Genomic DNA, 23,685 nt, shown 5'->3' with positions numbered 1-23,685 from the left:
TCATCTAAAATAATGTGCTTGACAACTATTTCAATTTTTTTTTTTTTTTGGCAGAGAGAGTCAGAGAGGAACAGACAGAAAGGGAGAGAGATGAGAAACATCAATTTTTTGTTGAGGTATCTTAGTTGTTCAGTGATTGCTTTCTCATATGTGCTTTGACCAGGGGGCTACAGCAGAGTGAGTGACCCCTCGCTCAAGCCAGCAACCTCAGGGTTTCGAACCTGGGTCTTCCATGTCCCAGTCTGACACTCTTATCAATTGCGCCACCGCCTGGTCAAGTGACAACTAATTCAATTTAATATAAAACATATGTATTAAGGGTATGATAATCTGCAAGAAATATAAAAATAAACTATTCAATATAATGATAATATTTATGATTATATAGGGACAATAAAGCTAATATACAAATGATTAATAAGAGACAAAGACAATTCCAGAAAATGGCACATTTGTTTGAAACCCTCTGGCTTATCTATTTTTCCTTCTTTTGGTATAAAGAATAATTAACTGGGCACTGGCTGGTTGGCTCAGCTGTAAAGCGTCAGCCCGGCATGTGGAAGTCCCGGGTTCGATTCTTGGCCAGGGCACACAGGAGAAGCACCCATCTGCGTCTCCACCCCTCCCCTCTCCTTCCTCTCTGTCTCTCTCTCCCCCTCCCTCAGCCAAGGCTCCATTGGAGCAAAGTTGGCCCTGGCACTAAGTATGGCTCCATGGCCCCACCTCAGACATTAGGATGGCTCTGGTTGCAACAGAGCAACACCCCAAATGGGCAAAGCGTGGGCCCCTAGTGGGCATGCTGGGTAATTCCAGGTCAGGCACATGCAGGAACCTGTCTCTCTACCTCCCTGCTGCTCACTTCAGAAAAATACAAAGAATAATTAACTGATTGTGGCCACCGTTCTTAAATGAGATATGCCATGCATCAGTGCTGCCCAATAGAAATGTTTAAAATCTTCCAGTACCATGTTAAAAAGTTTTTTTAAAGTAAAATTTCAATGTTAATATGCCTAATTAATTTACAAGGAGTGACAAATATACAAAGAGGAAAGAACAGTCTCTTCAATAAATGGTGTTGGGATAACTGGATAGCTACATGTCAATGAATCTGGACTACTATCTTACACCATACACAAAAATTAACTCAAAAAGAATGAAAGACTTGGAAGTAAGATCTGAACCCATAAAACCCCTAGAAGAAATCATAGATGGTAAGCTCCTGACATCAGTCTTGGTGATGGATTTTCTGGATTTGATACCAAAAGCAAAAGTAAGTGGGACTACATCAAACTAAAAAGCTTCTGCACAACAAAGGAAACCATTAACAAAATGTAAAGTAACCTGGCCCTGGCCGGTTGGCTCAGCCGTAGAGCGTCGGCCTGGCGTGCGGGGGGGACCCGGGTTCGATTCCCGGCCAGGGCACACAGGAGAAGCGCCCATTTGCTTCTCCACCACCCCCCTCCTTCCTCTCTGTCTCTCTCTTCCCCTCCCGCAGCCAAGGCTCCATTGGAGCAAAGATGGCCCGGGCGCTGGGGATGGCTCCTTGGCCTCTGCCCCAGGCGCTAGAGTGGCTCTGGTCGCGGCAGAGCATCGCCCCCTGGTGGGCAGAGCTTCGCCCCTGGTGGGCGTGCCAGGTGGATCCCGGTGGGGCTCATGCAGGAGTCTGTCTGACTGTCTCTCCCCGTTTCCAGCTTCAGAAAAAATACAAAAAAAAAAAAAAAAATTGTAAAGTAACCTACTGACTGGGATAAAATAATGTCTGGTAAGGGCTTAATGTCCAAAATATATAAAGAACTCATATAACTCAATAGCAAAATAAATAATTAAAAATCTGAAAAAAAATAGGCAGAGGATCTGAATAGACATTTTTTCCAAAGAAGACATAGATGGCAACAGGTACATGAAAAGGTGCTCAACTCACTGATCATCAGGGCAATGCAAATTAGTATAAAACAGTGTAAAGACTCCTCAAAAAATTAAAAATAGAACTACTATAAGATCTAGCAATCCCACTTCTGGGTATATGGCCAAAGGAAATAAATCCAGGATCTTGAAGAGAAATCTGCACTCCTGTTTGTTATAGCACAATTCACAACAACCAAAAATTGGAAATAACCCAAGTATCTATTGATAGATGAATGGATAAAGAAAATGTAGCATATATACACAATGAAATATTATTCAACCATAAAAAAGGAAATTTTGCCATTTTGACAGCATGGATGGATCTGGGGGGCATTATGCTAAGTGAAATGAGTCAGAAAGAAAAAGACAAATGATTTCACTTATGTGCTGAATCTAAAAAACACACAAACAAAAAACTCTCCCCAAAATCCTAAAACCAAACTCACAAGTAGAATAGATTGGTGTTTTCCAAAAGGGCTCCGGAAGTGGGAGAAATGGGTGAAGGACATCAAGAGGTACAAACTTTCAGTTATAAAATAAATAAGCCCTGGGGAATGAATAGTACTGAATTATAGATTTGAAAGTTGATAAGAGAGTAGAGCTTAAAAGTTCTTATCACAAGAAAAAAAATTGTAGATGTGTGGAGATGGATGTTAACTATTATGGTAATCATTTCACAATATACACAAATATCGAATCAGTATGTTGTATACCTGAAACTAATGTAATGTGTGTCAATTATATCTCAATAAAAAAGTAAGACTATCTTACCTGTCCTGAGGATTATATGGTACCTTATCATTTTCTGTTGAAATTTCTTTTTGATGATTATTTCCTTAATAATTATGATTGATTGCTCTTTTCATGTACAGGGTGGGGCAAAAGTAGGTATACAGTTGTTCATATGAAAATTAACACAATAAATAATAATACAAGAATAGACTCTTGTTTTGCATACTCATAACTGTAAACCTACTTTTGCCGCACCCTGTATGTCCATAAAATATTAGGAAGAAACTGGTCATGGGTCCCAGGAAAGGCAAAAGAAAATTTATGACTAGATATAGCCACAAGGCTTTAATTTTTGTCATATAGTAATAAAAGGAGTCAAAGCATCCCTCCCTCACCTCTGCCACACACACAAAGACCTTTACCAGTAGTCACCCAGTTTTGCTCATAAAGACTTCTGTATGTTGTCAATAAAATCTGTTTTTGTTCCTACTCATGGAATGGGCTAAATACTTGTCCCAGAGTTCATCTGACTATTCAAGTCAGTTAAAGACTCTCACCTTCAGGTAGAGATTTGAAATAGAACAGTTAATACTTGGTAGTATACTTAACAGAAAATAAAGGGAGGATGAAACTTTGGCCTCAGACTTTGCACCAGAAATGTGTTTAATTGCAATGAAATGTTGGCAAATCCTAAAACAGAGAAGTTCACATGTGGATTTGGAGTACAGAGAAGTTTTTCAGGTATCACAGAAAAGAATAAGAAGACTGTTGATAAGCAAGGATGAGGATGGAGAACATTCCTTACTGAGGAAAGAGCATAATTACTGTAAATGCATTATTAGGTGGGGCTGGGAAGAAATGAGTAGTTTATTTTCAATTAATTACAAGAAATATAGTTAAGACTGAAAAGCTAGACTGAGGTTTTAATGTAATGGTGTTTAACTTCACTCTGGAGTCAAAGTTGGAAACCACTAAGGGTTTTATATAGAGGAGTAATATGCCTGGCCTGTGGTGGTGCAGTGGACAGAGTGGTGACCTGGAATGCTGAGATCACTGGTTCAAAGCCCTGGGCTTGCCCAGTCAAGGCACATAATGACAAGCAATCAATGAACAACTAAAATGAAGAGTGATAGGACCAGAGCCAGCCATGAAGAAGAACAATGTAAGAATGTTAAAGTGAAACGGAAAAGAACAAGGAAGGTTTCAAGTTAGATAAAAAGTTATGAATGTTAAAGAGCTCAGACTAAAGGCAGTAAGGCTTGGCTTATGAGGTGCAGATGGAAAAGGAGACTTCTTGGAAGTAAAACCCAAGAATTTGGCCACTCCTTGGCTGAAGGAGACTGAGAATCATGAAAAATAGGAAAACTTACAGAAGGCAAGGTCTGGAGCTATAAATTTGAGTCTATAACTAAAATCCCCATAGTGGATGTTCAAGCAGAGAGAGGAGTGGGAGACCCCAGTTTCTCACCCTGTCAAAGCTTTAAGAGGGAGGCAGCAGTTCTACTAACTGCTAGAGGTCACTGTTCACTAACAGAGCAAATTACAAGGACAGGAGAGTGGCTAGATGGTAGGTCAAATTAAGGCATTGGTTCTCAACTGAGTGTGATTGCCCTCTACCCAGGGAAGACATCTGGCAATGTCAGTAACCATTTTTGATTGTCATATAGGGGTGGGGAAAAGGGGGTTTGCAAGCATCTAGTGCAGGGGTCTCAAACTCAACTCAGCATGTGGGCCGCAGAGCAAGATCACAGCCGTTCGGCGGGCAGCACTAGGTCTACAAAAGGCAACTGTTACGCAACACTTTTCTCACTGCAGTTGAAAACAAAAAAAAATCAGTACAACAAGCACAATCATACATGCAGTTTACTCAGTGTCACAAAACGACCAGAAACTGTAGTTCGCATCACAACTGCTATTAACTAAGCTAATATCTAGCTAGGATGCTAGAGAAATGAAAAATACAGGTAGGCCCCTAGGCTTACTTAATTTTATCCAAAATATTTTGAACTTCGTGGATTAGTCTGCGGGCCGCACAAAATTGTTCGGCGGGTCGCATGCGGCCCGCGGGCCACGAGTTTGAGACCCCTGATCTAGTGGGTAGAGGGTTCCTGTTAACCATCTTGCAACGCATAGGCCTACCCCCAACAAAGACTTTTCCAGCCCTAAAGGTCAATAGTGCTATCTTTGAGAAACTCTGATTTAATATGCAAACAAGTAGTGAGAAAACAAGACAAAAAGAAATAATAGCTAGACACAATGACTGAGAGGGCAGGAGAGTTCCACAATAGATCTGTTAAATAGATAAGTTAGCCTTGGGGAAAAAAGGATACCTTTTCTTAAAGCAGATGTAAATAAGAGAAGTAAATCAAAGAATGGCAAAGCTAGGACTTCTGAGTAAAAAGATAAGACGTTGAAAGTTTGTTGAAACGTTTTGTTTTAATCCCAGCCCTTATTTGGGCAAGATGCTTGAACCATCTGGACTGGTTTATTCATAAAGGCTAATTCTCAAAGATCCCTCTAACACCAAAATTCTGGAGCCCCTCTTTTAAAAAAGTAACTGTACTGCTGATAGTGAGGGAGCGAGGGTGAGGGATAATGTTAAGATGAAAACAGTTTGTTTTGAAGAAAACAAACCACACAATCCCATTTCTCCTTAAACCTTTTGGAAATTTCTTATTGTTTTCAACTTTACTTTGGATCAGTCAAAATTATAAAGTTTTGTTAAATTAGAAACAAAGATTATAGTATATTAAATATTAATTAAATATTTAATTTTAACTTGGTGACACTATTCTTTCCACCTTAAAGAGGATGGATGACACTTCTGTTATTAAAAAATAATTAATTAAATTAATGCCAGATATTAGAAAAGGCACTTTAAAAATGGTTCTTATCAATAACAATATACCCAAATTGAACAGTTAATCTATTGATAATTATTAACAGAGCATTATGTAAGAAAATAAAATATATTAAGAAAACACGAATTCCAAGGCCGCATGTTCCTCCCAGGGAAATGTTAGATAGTCCTAAGTGTGCCCAAAACATTAAGATCTGTTCCCTGAAGTGCCTGCAATACAAAAGGAAGGGAAGGAGGGCAGGAAAGAGAGAGGTGTGTAAGATCCCCTTCAGGCAGTTTGGAGACTTAGACTCAAATGCCTAGAATAGTACCTGATGTAGCTAATGGACCCCAAACATCTAGAATATTTATTGAAAGAATGATCAGTATGTGGTTTGAGTGTAAGTGCACAAAAGACTCAGGAAATCCCCACAACAGATTCTAAGATAGTTTAGCATGCTTTAAAACCAGGATATATGGCAAACTGCAGCATTACAAATTATTCAGTTAAATACAATCACGAGAACTCAGAGTGGGGAAGGAGTGTTGTTGCTCACAGGTAACAATTTTTAAAAAATAAATGGGCAGGCCCTGGCCGGTTGGCTCAGTGGTGGAGCGTTGGCCTGGCGTGCAGAAGTCCCAGGTTCGATTCCCGGCCAGGGCACACAAGAGAGGCGCCCATCTGCTTCTCCACCCCTCCCCCTCTCCTTCCTCTCTGTCTCTCTTCCCCTCCCGCAGCTAAGGCTCCATTGGAGCAAGGATGGCCCTGGCGCTGGGGATGGCTCTGTGGCCTCTGCCTCAGGCGCTGGAGTGGCTCTGGTCGCAACAGAGGGACGCCCCAGATGGGCAGAGCATCGCCCCCTGGTGGGCGTGCTGGGTGGATCCCGGTCAGGTGCATGCGGGAGTCTGTCTGACTGTCTCTCCCCGTTTCCGGCTTCGGAAAGATGCAGAAAAAAGGAAGGGAAATAAAAAATAATAATAAATAAATATAAAAAAATAAATGGGCAGAAATTAGGTTTAGAGATCCAAACTCTCACTCAAGTTAGTTAGGACTTAAAATAGTTCTTGTGCTACTTCCATATTAAAATTTAAATCCTTTCAATATTTGTGAGAAAAAAATAACATTATTCTTACCTTCTGCACAGGAACTTGACATTCAGATTCTAACTCCATTGAGTTGTCATCAGACTGATGCATCACTGTTAGGCCATTCAAGCGTTTTTCAGAATCACCTAGGTGCACATTTTTAGAATGGTATAATCAAGATATTTCATCTCCCTTGTCCAGAATTTGACACTCCCCCCACCCCCAGTCAAACTATGAAAAAAAAACTAAGTGACTAATTTTTTCGATGCTTCTCTACTTTGGAGGATTCCAGCTGGGAATCATTATACTGCAAAATAAACATTTTTCACTTGAAATTTACCTCCTCTATTTGTTTCTTTTTCTCTCTCTTTTTTTGTCCAACATAAAGTATAGCTAACATTGTTGCTCATCCACCAAAATCTATTTTATCTGTGTCAACAGTGCAGCAGCCCTCCAGTGTGTAGAGTGACCTCAGCTCCACAGTTGGGTCTCCATGAGGCCAAGCCAGTCCTGGTAATCCTAACCCCATACCAGTGAATCATTTAGGAAAAACAAGGCCTAAGCCAATGTAGGACTTCCAAGGAAAGATGCATCCTGGTGGCCACCTGAGAACAAAAAGCCCCACAAAAAATGGAAGGAATAAGACACCGACACCTGTAATAGCTAATGAGGGGATGAAAGTAAGAAATGCACAAGATTGACTTGACACTGAAGAGAACAAACTATGCAATCCTGTTAACTGTTAAACTTTCATAAAAATATTTCATTTATTATGGGTAAAAATAACTACAGAAAGCTTGAGCCTTGGTTAAACCATGCCAAAACAACTGACCTTCATTTAGACTACTGGCTATGTATGTTTAAAAAATTCTTTATTGTTTAAGCCACTTTGAGCTGAGGAACATAAGGGACAGAGGTGAGCGTGGGAGGGTGAGACAAAACACTACGGATGTATGTATGAATGAAGGAAGAAAGTTTAAATATGTCTCTATATGGCCCAGTGTACCTATGTTTTCTCAGTAAAACAAGGAATGGAAAAATAGGAAGAAAAGCTGTAAGTATAGTACTACATCCCTTCTCTGCTTGGGGCAAGATACTATTTAAGAAGTAGAAACAGTATACATGTCATAATAAATTGTAAATGACTCTCAATTTGCTAACTCTAAGTTAGTAAGTGGTGGCACAGTACCATTATCAATAATTAAAGAGGAAAGATTTAAATGTGAGAATTAAAAATGTGAAATTAAGTTTTGAAATGCTGTTTGACATGTTTATGTTATGTTTAAGAAGAAATGTTTGGTAGAGTTGAAAAGCCCTGCAGTAAAATAAAAAGAGACGTAAGGAATATTATCAACATTTAAAGGTAGCAGATAGAGTTATCTGTAAGGTGTACTCAGAAGTGGGATGGTTGCCTGACCTGTGGTGGCACAGTGGATAAAGCATTGACCTAGAATGCTGAGGCCACCAGTTCAAAACCCTGGGCTTGCCCAGTCAAGGCACATATGAGAAGCAATTACTACTAATTGATGCTTCTGTCTCCTCCCATTTGCTCTTTCTCTCTCGTCTCTCTAAAATCAATAAATTAAATATTTTTTTTAAAAAAAGAAGTGGGATGGTCAAGGGAATAGTGTCAAAGAAGCCTAGGAAGTCTGTCAAGGGTCCAACTCTCTGAAACATTCTCATCTGGATGACGAAATGTACCTCAAGACACTACAAAGTCTCCTGACCAGGTGGTGGCGCAGTGGATAGAGCATCGGACTGGGATGCGGAGGACCCAGGTTCGAGACCCTGAGGTCACCAGCTTGAGCACGGGCTCATCTGGTTTGAGCAAGGCTCACAGCTTGGACCCAAGGTCCTGGCTCAAGCAAGGGGTCACTTGGTCTGCTGTAGTTCCCCAGTCAAGGCACATATGAGAAAGCAATCAATGAACAACTAAGGTGTCACAATGAAAAACTGATGACTGATGCTTCTCATATCTCTCCGTTCCTGTCTATCCCTTTCTCTGACTCTGTAAAAAATAAATAAATTAATTAATTAATAAAAAAAATAAAACACTACAAACTCATCTTTCCTAACCCAACTGCATTTCAGGCTTATCAACCTGGACCAGTATTCAGCTAGTATCCGTTATGGAGTGCCAGCCATACTAGGGAAGACCCCTGACCCAATTTAGCTTATAACTACAGCTAAAGTAGAAAATTCTCTCAAGCCTCAGCAAATCTAATCTTGCCAGCAAAGGCAGGATGCATCAGCCCTGCAGATATTGCAGGAAGGGTTTATTATCTTAGAACAGTGTGTGCTTGTGTGCTTTTGCAAAGATATTGTACAAACGTGCTGAAGTAACTGTAACCTTGTGGTCTTTGCCTATATATACCCCTCCCGCTCTCTCCCTCCCTCCAGCTCGTGGCTGTCCATTGCGAGAGGCACGGCGGGCAGACCACTGGCCAGTGAGCAAAACCCAAATTGATTGCATCAGTTTGGGGCTCCGGTTCCGGTTTGTTGTGGTTGCACCACAACAGTATCCTATGAGCCACCAAAGCTATATTCCTGTTATTAAAATTTAGCATATATTCATCTTTTGCTGACCTGTCCATTCTACCCTTATAAGTTCTTTCAACTTTCCTATTTTGTTTTCTTCCATCACTTTCCCCTACTATGGCAACAGCCCAGTTGGTCTCCTTCTCTGGTCTCTATGCCCCATTCCTCAACTGACCTATATAATATTGGCAGATTAATTACCCTGGAGCACACTCTTTTGCTCAAAAAACCCTTCATTGGCTATCCACTGACTATAACCATTTCCATCATGTCCATAGTCTCTAGATATCAAGGTTCTTTATGATCTGAAGCTAGTTTACATTTCCCAACTTATTCCTGTATTTCTTCTGTTTATCCAACCAAAGCTTTCATCACATCAAATTATTGGTTGCCTAAATACCTTCATTCATTTTGTTCCCACCACACAAAATGCCTTCCAATCCTAGATATAAATAGGTATCTTATTTTTTTCTCCAGTATCTAGCTCAAATGATAGTTAATCTGTAAAATACACATCTGCCAAAGAGATCATGTTATTCTGCCTTCCCACCTCCTTAAATTTCATTTTTGCTTATCTTATGGCTCATTAGGTTTTAGTTAATATTCCAGTTGTTTATTTATGTTATTAGATGGCAAACTCTTTGATTTATCATTTTATTGGCCATGCTAATCCACACTGATATAACAGCATAACCAGGTTTATAAAAAATTCTTAATAAAAATAGAGATTTTTATAAGCTGGAGATAGGTTAAATTATCAGGATAAATTAGTAATAATCCTTTTTGATGAAAAACTTCAACTTATTTTAAGGAAAAATATTAGACATCTTTTAGCTCATGTAGAAATAATGGCAGAAGTTTTGGAAAAAAACAGATAACACTTAAAATTCATTTTGTCAAATATTTTACTTTTAACATTTTGACAAGGTTTTTTTTCAGTAAGGAAACTTCAGTAAACGCCCTGGCCAGATAGCTTGGTTGGTTAGAGCATCATTCCAATATGGCAAGGTTGCGGGTTCTATCCCAGGTTAGGGCACATACAGGAACAGATTGATGCTTCTGTCTCTCTCTTCCTTGCTATCTAAAATCAATAAATAAAATTAAAAAAAAAAGAAACTTCAGTAAAAAAATTGTTTTACTTTCATTGTTTAAGTTAAAGGTTTAACCCAAAATTTCTTTCCATCCAAACTCCAGCCTGACCCGGTGGGGGCGCAGTGGATAGAACATCGGGCTGGGATGCATAAGGCCCAGGTTTGAAACGCTGAGGTCACCAGCTTGAGCACGAGCTCATCTGGTTTGAGCAAGGCTCACCAGTTTGAGCCCAAGGTCGCTGGCTTGAGCAAGGGGTCAATCGGTCTGCTGTAGCCCCCGAGTCAAGGCATATATGATAAAGCAATCAATGAACAACTAAGGTGCTGCAACAAAGAATTGATGTTTCTCATCTCTCTCCCTTCCTGACTGTCTGTCCCTATCTGTCCCTCTCTCTGTTTCTGTCACAAAAACAAACAAAAAAAAGATTAAACTCCAGAAAAGTAAAATTCTATATACATTTTATAACTTATATGCATTTGCAGTTTTCTCTTGGGCATAATGATACTTACAGTTGGTTCTGAAAGACTGGTAAGTGCAACAGAATAGCCAGCCACTTCAACATCATCCAAACCTTCCCTTTACTCACTAGGTTACAATCACATATAAACAAATTGAATACAATAACTGATTCCAACTGAAGATTTAGATATTTAAAGCCTAACTTTTTTCCTAGATAGTATCTTTTCTTTAAAACCATCTTGAGCCTGACCAGGTGATGGTGCAGTGAATAGAGCGTCGGACTGGGACGCAGAGGACCCAGGTTCGAGACCCCGAGGTTGCCAGCTTGAGTGTGGGCTCATCTGGTTTGAGCAAGGCTCACTAGCTTGAACCCAAGGTTGCTGGCTCAAGCAAGGGGCTACTTGGTCTGCTGAAGGTCCGCGGTCAAGGCACATATGAGAAAGCAATCAATGACAAAGGAGTCGCAACGAAAAACTGATGATTGACGCTTCTTATCTCTCTGTTCCTGTCTGTCTGTCCCTATCTATCCTTCTCTCTGTCTCTGAAAAAGAAAAAAAAAACCCATCTTGACTGCATTCTTTCCATTGTTTTTCATTCTCTTTATTCCTCTTCAAAGCTATACCTATCATCTTATATGAACTACTATAATGAAAACACATCCCTACTCTTGATACTTTCTGACCAACCTTCAAACATTTTCAAATATCTGAGTCAAAAACTCAAGCCAACCTCTCCCATTTTCTATCTATGAAATCTCTAAATATCTTTTCCTTATTCTACCCTACCTTTCCCACTCATATAGGCATAGTAGTCAATGGATATTAAGAGCAACATTTCCCAAGCCTGCTCAGAACTTGGTAGTGCGGGCCTTTACAGAGACAGGTTTTTCAATATGGCATACATACCACTGTATATATTCATTCAAATATAAAGAGTACCTTTGGGTGTGAAGCAGGATCCACCCATCAAGCCCCAAACAGATGATCTCTGCCTATCTGGACCACTGCTCTGTTGCTTGGCAACCAAGCTATTTTAGCACCTGAGGTGAGGCCATGGAGCCAACCTCAGTGTCCAGGGCCAACTTTGCTTGAACCATTCAAGCCATGGCCATGGGAGGGAAAAGGGAAGTGGAGAAGCAGATGGTCACTTCTCCTGTGTGCTGACTGGGAATTGAACCCAGGACTTCCACACGCTGGGCCGATACTCTAATACTGCTCCAACCAGACGAGGCCCTAATAATTTCTAACATGTTTCAGTGATTATTTCTAATCTGAATTTACTAATTAAGATTTTCAGTGTCTCAGATCTATAACAATTAATATGACCATAGCATTTTCATATATAGATTTATAAGTCAGTTTCTCATTTGCAGTCACTTATTTGCTAATTTATTACCTGAAAAAAGCAGGATTTGTAAAGGTGAAATGTTTTTCACACTCTGTTTATGTTCTAATTCTTGATGATTAAATGCTAACTGGTGGTGATTTGGTGGTATTTCACTTGTATGTGTAGTCTGATGAACAAGGGTTGTAGAACAAGAGATTATATTTTGTATGGAAGATTGTATCTGTTAAGACAAAGTTAAAATTAACTTTCAGAGTTTTAACCACACAAGAAATATAACTAAGAATATAGAAACACGAGGAAAGAATATAATTTGACACTAATCTATTGAAAACAATTTGGCTTTTATACTATATCTAGAGACAAATCCTTTTATCCCTTTTCCTTTACTGAATTACAGACCTAAAGGGAGAGATGAGTTAAAAGATGAGTTAAAATCATATGATGGTTGACCCATAAGACTATCACCAAATTTTGATTCAGTACTCACTGAAATATTAAGTAAAAGCTGTATTATAATAGCTATCACTCATTTATGTTTTTTTGTTTGTTTGTTTGTTTTTTTGTTTTTTGTTTTTTTGTATTTTTCTGAAGCTGGAAACGGGGAGAGACAGTCAGACTCCCGCATGTGCCCCACCAGGATCCACCCAGCATGCCCACCAGGGGGCGATGCTCTGCCGCGACCAGAGCCACTCTAGCACCTGGGGCAGAGGCCAAGGAGCCATCCCCAGCGCCCGGGCCATCTTTGCTCCAATGGAGCCTTGGCTGCGGGAGGGGAAGAGAGAGACAGAGAGGAAGGAGGGGGGTGGGGGTGGAGAAGCAAATGGGCGCTTCTCCTATGTGCCCTGGCTGGGAATCGAACCCGGGTCCCCCGCACGCCAGGCCGACGCTCTACCGCTTAGCCAACCGGCCAGGGCCAGCTATCACTCATTTAATGCTTACAATGTGCAAGGCACCAGGCTAAGCCCTTTAATAGTTCTTTAATTCTCACAATAGTACTATGAGTTCATATAATTATTTTCTTCATTTACAGTTTACAATTTGATGTAGATATAATAAAAGCAACTTACCTAAAATATTACATCTAATTCAGTGGCATGCTAAGTTATGATACCAAAGAGCCCAGGTACCTTATCTGCTAGGCTTTGAGTTGTAAGTAGTACAGAGATGAGTAAGAGGTCTTTCTCCTCTAATAAAGGGGTTAAAGTAGTGGGTAGATAAGACAAGAGTTTAAATACCTATGCTAACTTGAAAAATAAAACTAATGCCACAGGAATGTTTATCTCAACAATGCAGACCCAAGCCCAAAGCTTGAAGTTCAACACTTAGGTTTAAGTCAGCAAAAAGTCCTTTTCTGAAACACACAACTATATATATTTATTCATGGTTCTAAATATGTTGTTCCCTCTTTTATTATAAATGTGCATTGTGTTCCTCAGTGACATTGAAAAAACTTTTGACTACAAACAGATCATAAAGGTAACATTCTACCTTTCTGTTATTCCTCTTCCTGGAATAATTGAGAAGGCTTCCAATGCTTGTTCATAATAATTTTTTTTATTACACTAGTATATATGCCACCCGCATCTTTTCCTACTCAAAAGCCTTTGTGAGCTGACTCCTGCCTACCAAACTAAATATTAATCCTTCACCTAGGTTCAAAGCCACCCTATTGTATCTCCCAAGCAAATACTCCCTTACAAACACCCTCTGCTGCCAATTTTCCTGAACATACTACCTGTGCTTTTGTTTCTTTTGAGGCTCTGTTTAAAAAATAAGTTCCCCCCCAAAATAAGTTCCTGATCTGTATGTCAATATACTAACCATCTCTTCCCTTTCTTTCCCTGTAAGTTAAAACCCATTTTAAGCACTCCATTTTTCAGGTAATGTATATGTATATTATAGATATATTTATATATATTCCTTCATTTTCTCAATAAATTATTAATATAGGTTATAGCACTAATCATACAACCTCTTAACTGATTATATCTCTTCTCACAATTTAGAGATCCTTCAAGACAGTGTGATTTATGTTGTATTCCCCCTAACCTAATTAGGTGCTGTTACACAAGTTTATAATTTAATAAAGGCATACACTTGTAATTCTGTATTTGGGGTGGGTAGTAAAGATGAAAATTTTATGATAACCTAAATTAATAAAAGATAAATAATTTCTATCCTTTTCAAAGCATGCCAACCACTAATCAAATATAGATGTGCTAAAATAGCTGGTAATTGTCAGTTTCATCTTTAGAAACCTAACTACCATTCTACTCTTTCTTTTCTTTTTTTTTTTTTTTTTTTTTGGAGAAATCCCACTTTACTGTGCATGCTATACATGCATGGGGACACCAAGGCTGTCCTTTGTAGTCAAACTCTCAACACTAAGCTGAAAATTCTATAATTTGTTCTACTTATCTGTTTGACTTATATAATAGTTATTTCTATCCTATTAGAAGAGTGTAGCCAAATACTTTCTTTAGTATTCTTTAGAAATAAATCTTTGAAACATTTAATTGACAAGCTGAGGAGAGTGATACTCCTCATGTAAATCAAATCAAAAACAATTTTAAAGAAAGCTACCACAATATTAGTGAGCCACACATAATTTTTAAATTCTAAGGTAAAAATGAAGAATTAACTTACCTTTACTTTCTCTTTAGGAGGAGAATCATTTTGTTTCACTTCAGTAAATTTAGGTAACATTTCTGAAAATGTGTATAAATAAATATTTCAATGTTTAACAGGTTAAAATTACAACCAAATTACAATTTTTTTCATATTAGAAATAAAATGGTGATCTAAAAAAAAAATGCCTTTAACACCAACCTCTTAAATCAAGAGGCTCTTATAGTTTCCAGGTTTTTGCCCTCTTTGACTCAGTCAAAATTTCTTAAGGGATACTTGCTTTTAAAAGGGATATTTTCTTTCTCACATAATGAAAGAAATATCCGCTCACAAATTTCATTATTTTATGAAATAACATAAATTGTATTCTTTAATAAAAAAAGAACAGTGTTACTTCATAGTAAGAGTTTTGAATTAGTGATAGTTTAAAAGGAACAAAAGAAATGTTTTAATTAAACAAGCAGTACCAATAACACCAAGTAGCCATAAGAAGTTAAATTCAAGTAAGAATTTACTGTAAGAGAATGGTATGTTATTTTTCTGCAAGGATACAGTCTTTTATTTATTTTTATTTATTTATTTTTATTTTTTTTGTATTTTTCTGAAGCTGGAAACTGGGAGAGACAGTCAGACAGACTCCCGCATGCGCCCCACCGGGATCCACCCGGCACGCCCACCAGGGGCTCTGCCGTGACCAGAGCCACTCTTGCGCCTGGGGCAGAGGCCTAGGAGCCATCGCCAGCGCCCTGGCCATCTTTGCTCCAATGGAGCTTCGGCTGCAGGAGGGGAAGAGAGAGACAGAGAGGAAGGAGAGGGGGAGGGGTGGAGAAGCAGATGGGCACCTCTCCTGTGTGCCCTGGCTGGGAATCAAACCCAGGACCTCTGCACACCAGGCCGACGCTCTACCACTGAGCCAACCGGCCAGGGCCCAGTCTTTTATTAAAAGTGAAGCTATTTGGCCTGACCAGGCAGTGGCGCAGTGGATAGAGCGTTGGACTGGGATGCGGAAGGACCCAGGTTTGAGACCCTGAGGACGCCAGCTTGAGCGCGGGTTCATCTGGTTTGAGCAAAAGCTCACCAGCTTGGACTCAGGGTTGCTGGCTCAAGCAAGGGGTTACTTGGTCTGCTGAAGGCCCGTGGTCAAGGCACATATGAGAGAGCAATCAATGAACAACTAAGGTGTTGCAATGAAAAACTGATTGATGCTTCTCATCTCTCCGTTTCTGTCTGTCCCTGTCTATCCCTCTCTCTGACTCTCTATCTCTGTAAAAAATAATAATAAAAAATAAAAATAAAAGTGAAGCTATTTGATTTCATGGTAAGTTCTGCTCTGCTTGCTAAACATTATAATCAAGATCCCATCTAATTAATACTTTAGTTACATCTAAGCAATTTGGCAGCCTAAGGCAACAAATGGGTTTTATACTAACTCATTTACATTTGCAAATACCTTTACAGCCGACTCTGACAGTAGAGTAGGTAAAAAGAGCTCTTTCTGACATGGTGCTCACAGCTCCCTTTTTTATTCTGAAATTGAGTCTGGTGTTATCCTCCCCAGTTGCAACCTAGGTCAGTGTGATAAAGCACCAAACTGGTCATTAGTGCCTTGACCCATGTCCAGAGGCCAGCTTTCATGAGCAACCTAATCATTATTTGCTTCAGGCTCCAGGTCACCAAGGCTGGTCACCACCGAATCTTAATCAAAATTAAAACATTCTAATTTTAATAATTACCTTCTGCTTCCTGAAATGCCTTCAGTTTCCATTGGTATGTTAATGTTCTTTTCTTTCCTAAAATGTTTGATGCTGAACATTGTTAAAATTGTTAAGTGACTCTAAATAATGTGCTATTTATTTTTTTAGTTATTGAAACAAAGTTTATTGAGTGATGTGCAATTAAGTACAAAAGAGGGTAAAAGTAAAAAAAATATATGAACTTAAAAATAAGCAATTGCCTATATATTAAAAACTCTCTTGAATAAAATGTACTCACATCTTATATTAGAAAATGTTCTGTTCTAAAATTAATTCAAAATGGACCAAAGACCTAAATACAAGACCTGAAACAATAAATTACATAGAAGAAAACATGGGTACTAAACTCATGGACCTTGGTTATAAAGAGCACTTTATGAATTTGACTCCAAAGGCAAGGGAAGTGAAGGCAAAGATAAATATGGGACTACATCAGACTAAGAAGTTTTTGCTCAGCAAGAGAAACTGACAACAAAACAAACAGACAGCCAACTAAATGGGAGATGATATTTTCAAACAACAGCACAGATAAGGGCCTAATATCCAAAATATACAAAGAACTCATAAAACTCAACAACAAACAAACAATCCAATACAAAGATGGGAAAAGGACACAAACAGACACTTTTCTCAGGAAGAAATATAAATGGCCAACAGATACTATGAAAAGATGCTTATCTTCATTAGTTATTAGAGAAATGCAAATCAAAACTACAATGAGATACCACCTCACACCTGTTAGATTAGCTATTATCCACAAGACAGGTAATAAAAGGAACCCTCATTCACTGTTGGTGGGAATGTAAAGTAGTACAACCATTATGCAAGAAGTATGGTAGTTCCTCAAAAAATTAAAAATAGAACTACCATATGACCCAGCAATCCCTCTACTGGGTATAAACTACCCCAAAACTCAAACACACTGGTACATAAAGACACATGCAGCCCCATGTTCATTGCAGCATTGTTCACAGTGGCCAAGACATGGAAACAATCAAAAAGCCCTTCAAAAGTTGACTGGATAAAGAAGATGTGGTACATATACACTATGGAATACTACTCAGCCAAAAGAAATGATGACATCGGATCATTTACAACAACATGGATGGACCTTGAAAGCATTATACTGAGTGAAATAAGTAAATCAGAAAACACTAAGAATTATATGATTCCATACATAGGTGGGACATAAAAATGAGACTCAGGGACATGGACAAGAGTGTGGTGGTTATGGGGGGGGAGGGGCACAAAGAAAACCAGATAGAAGGTGACGGAAGACAATTTGACTTTGAGTGATGGGTATGCAACATAATCAAATGTCAAAATAACCTAGAGATGTTTCCTCTGAACCTATGTACCCTAATTGATCAATATCACCCCATTAAAATTAAAACAAAACCAAAAACAAAAATAACTCCTATGCATCATATTACCAGTTAGCTCTGCTCCTGTGACATCAGAAATTTGAAACTAGCCCTTTATTATAATTCCTAATGTGTTTATATCTTTTTTTTTTTTTTTTTTTTTTTTACAGAGACAGAGAGTCAGAGAGAGGGATAGACAGGGACAGACAGACAGGAACGGAGAGAGATGAGAAGCATCAATCATCAGTTTGTTTTTTTTTGTGGCACCTTAGTTGTTCATTGATTGCTTTCTCATATGTGCCTTGACCGTGGGCCTTCAGCAGACCGAGTAACCCCTTGCTCGAGCCAGCGACCTTGGGTCCAAGCTGGTGAACTTTGCTCAAACCAGATGAGCCCGCACTCAAGCTGGCAACCTCGGGGTCTCGAACCTGGGTCCTCCGCATCCCAGTCCGATGCTCTATCCATTGCGCCACCGCCTGGTCAGGCTGTGTTTATATCTTGTATGAATTCATTAGTGATCTGGTCTTATCATCTTCATGTTATTCTCAGTAGCACCTAGCACAGCATATTGAACGCAATAGTTACTTAACTAATGTATATTGTCTTCAACTTGCTTGTGTATATAAATGTGGAAATTACTAGAGTAGGGGAAAGTATTTAATATCAAGTAAAGAGCACTATAATGAGAATTACATTTTTCTCTAACAAAAATAATTCATGAGCCAGCGACCTTGGGTCCAAGTTGGTGAGCCTTGCTCAAACCAAATGAGCCCACACTCAAGCTGGCAACCTCAGGGTCTCGAACCTGGGTCCTCCAAATCCCAGTCAGATGCTATATCCACTGCGCCACCGCCTGGTCAGGCTGCTTATTATTTTTTTATTAACACAAAATAATCTGAAAAAGTAAAAAGCCCATGATGAATTCTTTATGCCATATGTGTCAGAATCTCTGGAGGAAAGACTATTACAAATTATCACTGAAAGCTCAATTTAATTTAAATATATGAAGACCCTTTGGTTCCAGTGTCAGCATCACATACGTATGCTCATAAAAATTAGGGGATTTTTCAAAATGAATATGAAGCTGGCCCTGGCTGGTTGGCTCAGCGGTAGAGCGTCGGCCTGGCGTGCGGGGGACCCGGGTTCGATTCCCGGCCAGGGCACATAGGAGAAGTGCCCATTTGCTTCTCCACCCCCACCCCCTCCTTCCTCTCTGTTTTTCTCTTCCCCTCCCGCAGCCAAGGCTCCATTGGAGCAAAGATAGCCCGGGCGCTGGGGATGGCTCCTTGGCCTCTGCCCCAGGCGCTAGAGTGGCTCTGGTCTGGCAGAGCAACGCCCCGGAGGGGCAGAGCATCGCCCCCTGGTGGGCAGAGCCTCGCCCCTGGTGGGCGTGCCAGGTGGATCCCAGTCCGGCACATGCGGGAGTCTGTCTGACTGTCTCTCCCTGTTTCCAGCTTCAGAAAAATACAAAAAAAAACAAAAAAACAAAATGAATATGAAGCTATAAAATATCCCCTAATTTTTGTGAGCAGTATATATAGGGTAAAGATGAAAGGCAAAATAATTATGATAGTAACTTTATTATAAATCCCATTTCATTCAGTTCTTCAATAATCAATTTTAGAAAAAAAGAAAAAATTGTTCTGTAAATGAACAACACCTATAATGGTTGATAGCCTATCTTTAAAAATTCAGTGGACAAAAGGAATGCTCTCAGGAAAAAAATCAGTGTACTTATGTCTGAAAAGCCTGATGGCCTTCTCTTTGAGTAATGGGAACATTCTCTTTTGTTCTCCGAAAGCATAATCGTACAAACTGATCTGGAATCCCTGTGATCAGTGGCTGTCAGTATGGAAAGCCTGTGGCCAGCAATAGATGTTAAAACATTGAAAGCTGAGCGTGTTTTGAAAGAGTGTGGTGCGCCCTTAAAGTGTGGGCACTGAGAAGATTCTAAGACAAGGGGGCAAAAACCCCAAAGGAAAAGAAATGGCTTTATTTTTTACATGTGCTATCAAAAGCCAATTTTGCTGCTCTTAAGCAAATCAAAATGATTATAAGTGACTTACTGCTATAGAAAGTTTGTTAAATGAGTATGTATGCGTGTATATATAAGCAAGCAAGGCGTTTCTTTTTCCAAGAGGAAAGATTTTTTCTCTCTTCACTAAACATGAGAATTCCTCAACTTGTAGTCCAATTGGGAAAGTTCCCTTTCTCCATGTGTCCCCAGCCCCAGAAGCCTGAAGGAGAGTGACACATGTGGAGCCTGCAGCCTGCTTTTCACCCTCTCAGGGCCTGCCTTCTGGAACCTGGCCTGGTGTGCAGTTGCTGTTCATACCTCAGAAGTACTTCCTGTGCTGAGCTGGTGCTGCCAGCTTACATGCTAGAGCCTCCAGCTGTTCATGAGGTCTGTCCCAGAGCTTTGAAACCTGTGAGCTGGCAAAAACATGCCAAAAAAAAAGTTTTGGCAATTTTCATTGAATTTTTTGGGTTTTTTTTTTTTTCTTTTTCTGAGGCTGGAAACGGGGAGAGACAGACAGACTCCCGCATGCGCCCGACCGGGATCCACCCGGCACGCCCACCAGGGGCGACGCTCTGCCCCTCCAGGGGGCCATGCTCTGCCCATCCTGGGCATCGCCATGTTGCGACCAGAGCCACTCTAGCGCCTGAGGCAGAGGCCATAGAGCCATCCCCAGCGCCCGGGCCATCTTTTGCTCCAATGGAGCCTTGGCTGCGGGAGGGGAAGAGAGAGACAGAGAGGAAGGGGGGGTGTGGAGAAGCAAATGGGCACTTCTCCTATGTGCCCTGGCCGGGAATCGAACCCGGGTCCCCCGCATGCCAGGCCGACGCTCTACCGCTGAGCCAACCGGCCAGGGCTGGTACTTATTTTAATATAAAGACCAAACTGATTATAAGCTGCCCATTCCTTTTACCAAAGTCATTTTAACTAGAATTAGATAGTGGAAACAACAAAAAAAACCTAGTCTGATAGTTACAAACAGAGTCAAGATACTTTTAACACTGCTATAACTAGCTCCGCCCTCCATTCAACACAGATTTGGACACTTCAAGTTTTACAGGTGTTTCGAATGTGCTGCAAGGGACAAGAAACACTATTCTACACAGCCTATTTAGTCAAGGTCCAATTTGAACAAAAAATTTAAAATACACAGACAAAATTTATCACTACAGTTATTTAGAAGACTCAAAAGCTCAAGTGTGGGACTCAATGTATGCAAACTTTTAACCAAGCCTGAGTTCTTGAATTTATCCTTTTGGTACTTGAAAACACTTCGATGAGAACCTAATACAAGATTCAAAAATTTAAATGAATTCTAGTAATTTCTCTTAAACTTTCTAGCCTGAATGCAAAGATTACTCCTCCAAAGCTGTCATTTTGTGCTTCTAACATTTACTAACCTACCCCCCCCCCAAAAGGTAAAAGAAAATCTAGATTTGAATGTTTGCCATTTTCTCCTTATATGAAAAAAAATCACATCCTTGCCAATTCTATAGAGGACCTAGGTTGTATTACTAAAGAGAAATTTTATTTTATTCTTTCTTTTATTCTCTCACCCATAACTATGAAAGTTATTTTCAAAAGAAACAATTGTTAAAGAACTTAAATTTAGTTCTCTGAACATTACACCAAAACCACTGAAAGCGAATAGTCCAGCAGATCGAGTGACGTATTTACTTTGTCTTAACCAGGTAAATTCATGACATAACCTTTGAGTTTTTTTATTTTATTTATTTTTTTACTTTTAGTGAGAGGAGGGGAGGCAGAGACAGACTCCTACATGTGCCCTGACCAGGATCCACCTGGCAAGCCCACTAGGAGGCAATGCTCTGCCCATCTGGGACCCTTGCTACATTGCAACCAGAGTCCTTTTTTTTTTTTTTAGGACCTGAGGTGGAGGCCATGGAGCCATCCCCAGCACCCAGGGCCAACTTGCTCTAATTGATTCATGGCTGCTGTGGAGAAGAAGAGGAGAGAGAGAGAGAAAGAAAGAAAGAGAGAGAGAGAGAGAGAGAGAGAGAGAGAGAAACAGAAACGAGAGGGGGAAGGGTAGAGAAGCAGATGGGCACTTCTGTGTGCCCTGACAGGAAATCAAACCCAAGACTTCCACACACTGGGGCCGATGCTCTATCACTGAGTCAACTGGCTAGGGTCTCTTTTTCCCCCCCTTTTTGTAATTCAGTTAATTTTTACTTATGCATATAGCCTCATTTCCCCCCATCTTTAAACTCAGACTTGGGATTTGTCATCTACTCCTTGAAAATGTCATGTACGTAATTAGGAATGGTAGAGGCTTTACTTACCGTATTTTTACAATAGGCATTATTATTGATACCGTCTGACAATTAATTTAAAAAATTTAAAATACCTTTATTTATAGTTTTTGTTCTCAGGGTAAGTAAAAAAATGTTCTTAACACTAAAAATTAAGAGCCTTGCCTGGCCTGTGGTGGCGCAGTGGATAAAGCGTTGACCTGGAAATGCTGAGGTCGCTGGTTCGAAACCCTGGGCTTGCCTGGTCAAGGCACATATGGGAGTTGATGCTTCCAGCTCCTCCCCCCTTCTCTCTTTCTGTTTCTCTCTCTCTCTCTCTCCTCTCTAAAAATGAATAAATAAAATTAAAAAAAAAAAGAAATTAAGAGCCTTGCCTGACTAGTGGTGGTGCATTGGATAGAGCATCCATCTGGGATGCTAAGGACCCTGGTTCAAAACCCTGAGGTCACTGACTTGAGTGCAGGGTTGCTGGCTTGAGCACAGGATCATCAAAATGATTCCCAAAGGTCACTGGCATGAGCAAGGGGTCACTGACTTGGCCTGAGCCCTGCAATCATGCAGTCAAGGCACATACGAGAAGCAATCAATGAACAACTAAACTGAAGCAACTACTTGATAATGCTTCTCATTCTCTCTCCCCTCTCTCAAAAATTAATAAAAAATTAACATTAAAAATTAAAATATTAAAATTAAAAAAAATTAAGAGCCTTATAGTATTTTAATGGACAACTGGAAGTTAATATTTAGGACAGAAGGTCCTATTGATTTCATTTATCAATTTATTAGGCAAAAACATAATTGTTTTTCCAATGAAGTACATAGTTTCAATGTTTATAAAACAATGAAAATTTTAAAGATAAATAACATGTTAAAAAACACGCTGACTTTTATGTCATAAACCTATACACTATCATAATGTAGCATGAAATATAAACTTTGCTACTTTGATTTTTAAGATTCTTTTTTAAAATAGTCCCTGTTACTTGAAAAAGGTAACATTAAACAAAAATGTCATAAAATAAAAATTCAATACAGTACTGAGTTATTCTCAGTACTTAACTAACTCACGGCTTAGGCAGAGTTATTCTGCTAGAAAGTTAGAAAAACATAATAAATATTATACAAGAGGGAAGGGGGTGGGAAGATGGTAAAAGGTAACAGGAGTGAAATATATGGTGATGGAAGAAGTCTTGACTTTGGGTGGTGAGCACACAACACAACATACTGCATCATAGAATTGTACACATGAAATGTACAATTAACCAATGTCACGCTAATAAACTTAACTAAAAATATATGTATAACTAGAGCAACATTTTCTTCTTGCAATATATTGACAAATTCTATCAGAAACTGAAAATTAAAATTAAGGTATTTTATTAAAGCACTCTGTATATATAGTACTCCTCCTCTAATACTTAAAGCATTGACTCATCAGAAGTCAATACATCATTAGGTAATTTAAACTAACAGTTTTAACATGAGTGTTATTCTACAAATAAAAGACAAAGTGCTCTAACTTATAGGACACAAATGCTTTATTAGATGAAATTACAAATGCTAATTACAGTTTAAAATACTAAGTTTTTCCAGCATTGGTTTATGCTTAAAAGTCAAATATAAGGAAATAATGTATTATCAGACCCCTAAA

At 39.4% G+C, this 23,685-nt stretch overlaps 1 protein-coding gene across 1 annotated transcript in view; it reads right to left on the bottom strand.

Moving 5' to 3' along the window:
- BRDT (bromodomain testis associated) overlaps positions 1-23,685 on the bottom strand; it is a 50,993-nt gene that overhangs the window by 2,383 nt on the left and 24,925 nt on the right. Inside the window, exons 12-14 of the mRNA XM_066264954.1 lie at positions 14,645-14,706; positions 12,047-12,218; positions 6,611-6,708 (exon numbers count right to left, since the gene is read on the bottom strand). Coding sequence (XP_066121051.1) covers positions 6,611-6,708; positions 12,047-12,218; positions 14,645-14,706 — 332 coding nt within the window. The remainder of the gene's footprint in view (positions 1-6,610; positions 6,709-12,046; positions 12,219-14,644; positions 14,707-23,685) is intronic.

This window comes from Saccopteryx bilineata, chromosome 3 (genome assembly GCF_036850765.1).
Source record: "Saccopteryx bilineata isolate mSacBil1 chromosome 3, mSacBil1_pri_phased_curated, whole genome shotgun sequence".
NCBI classification, from domain to species: domain Eukaryota; kingdom Metazoa; phylum Chordata; class Mammalia; order Chiroptera; family Emballonuridae; genus Saccopteryx; species Saccopteryx bilineata.
This window is presented reverse-complemented; position numbering and strand designations above follow the sequence as displayed.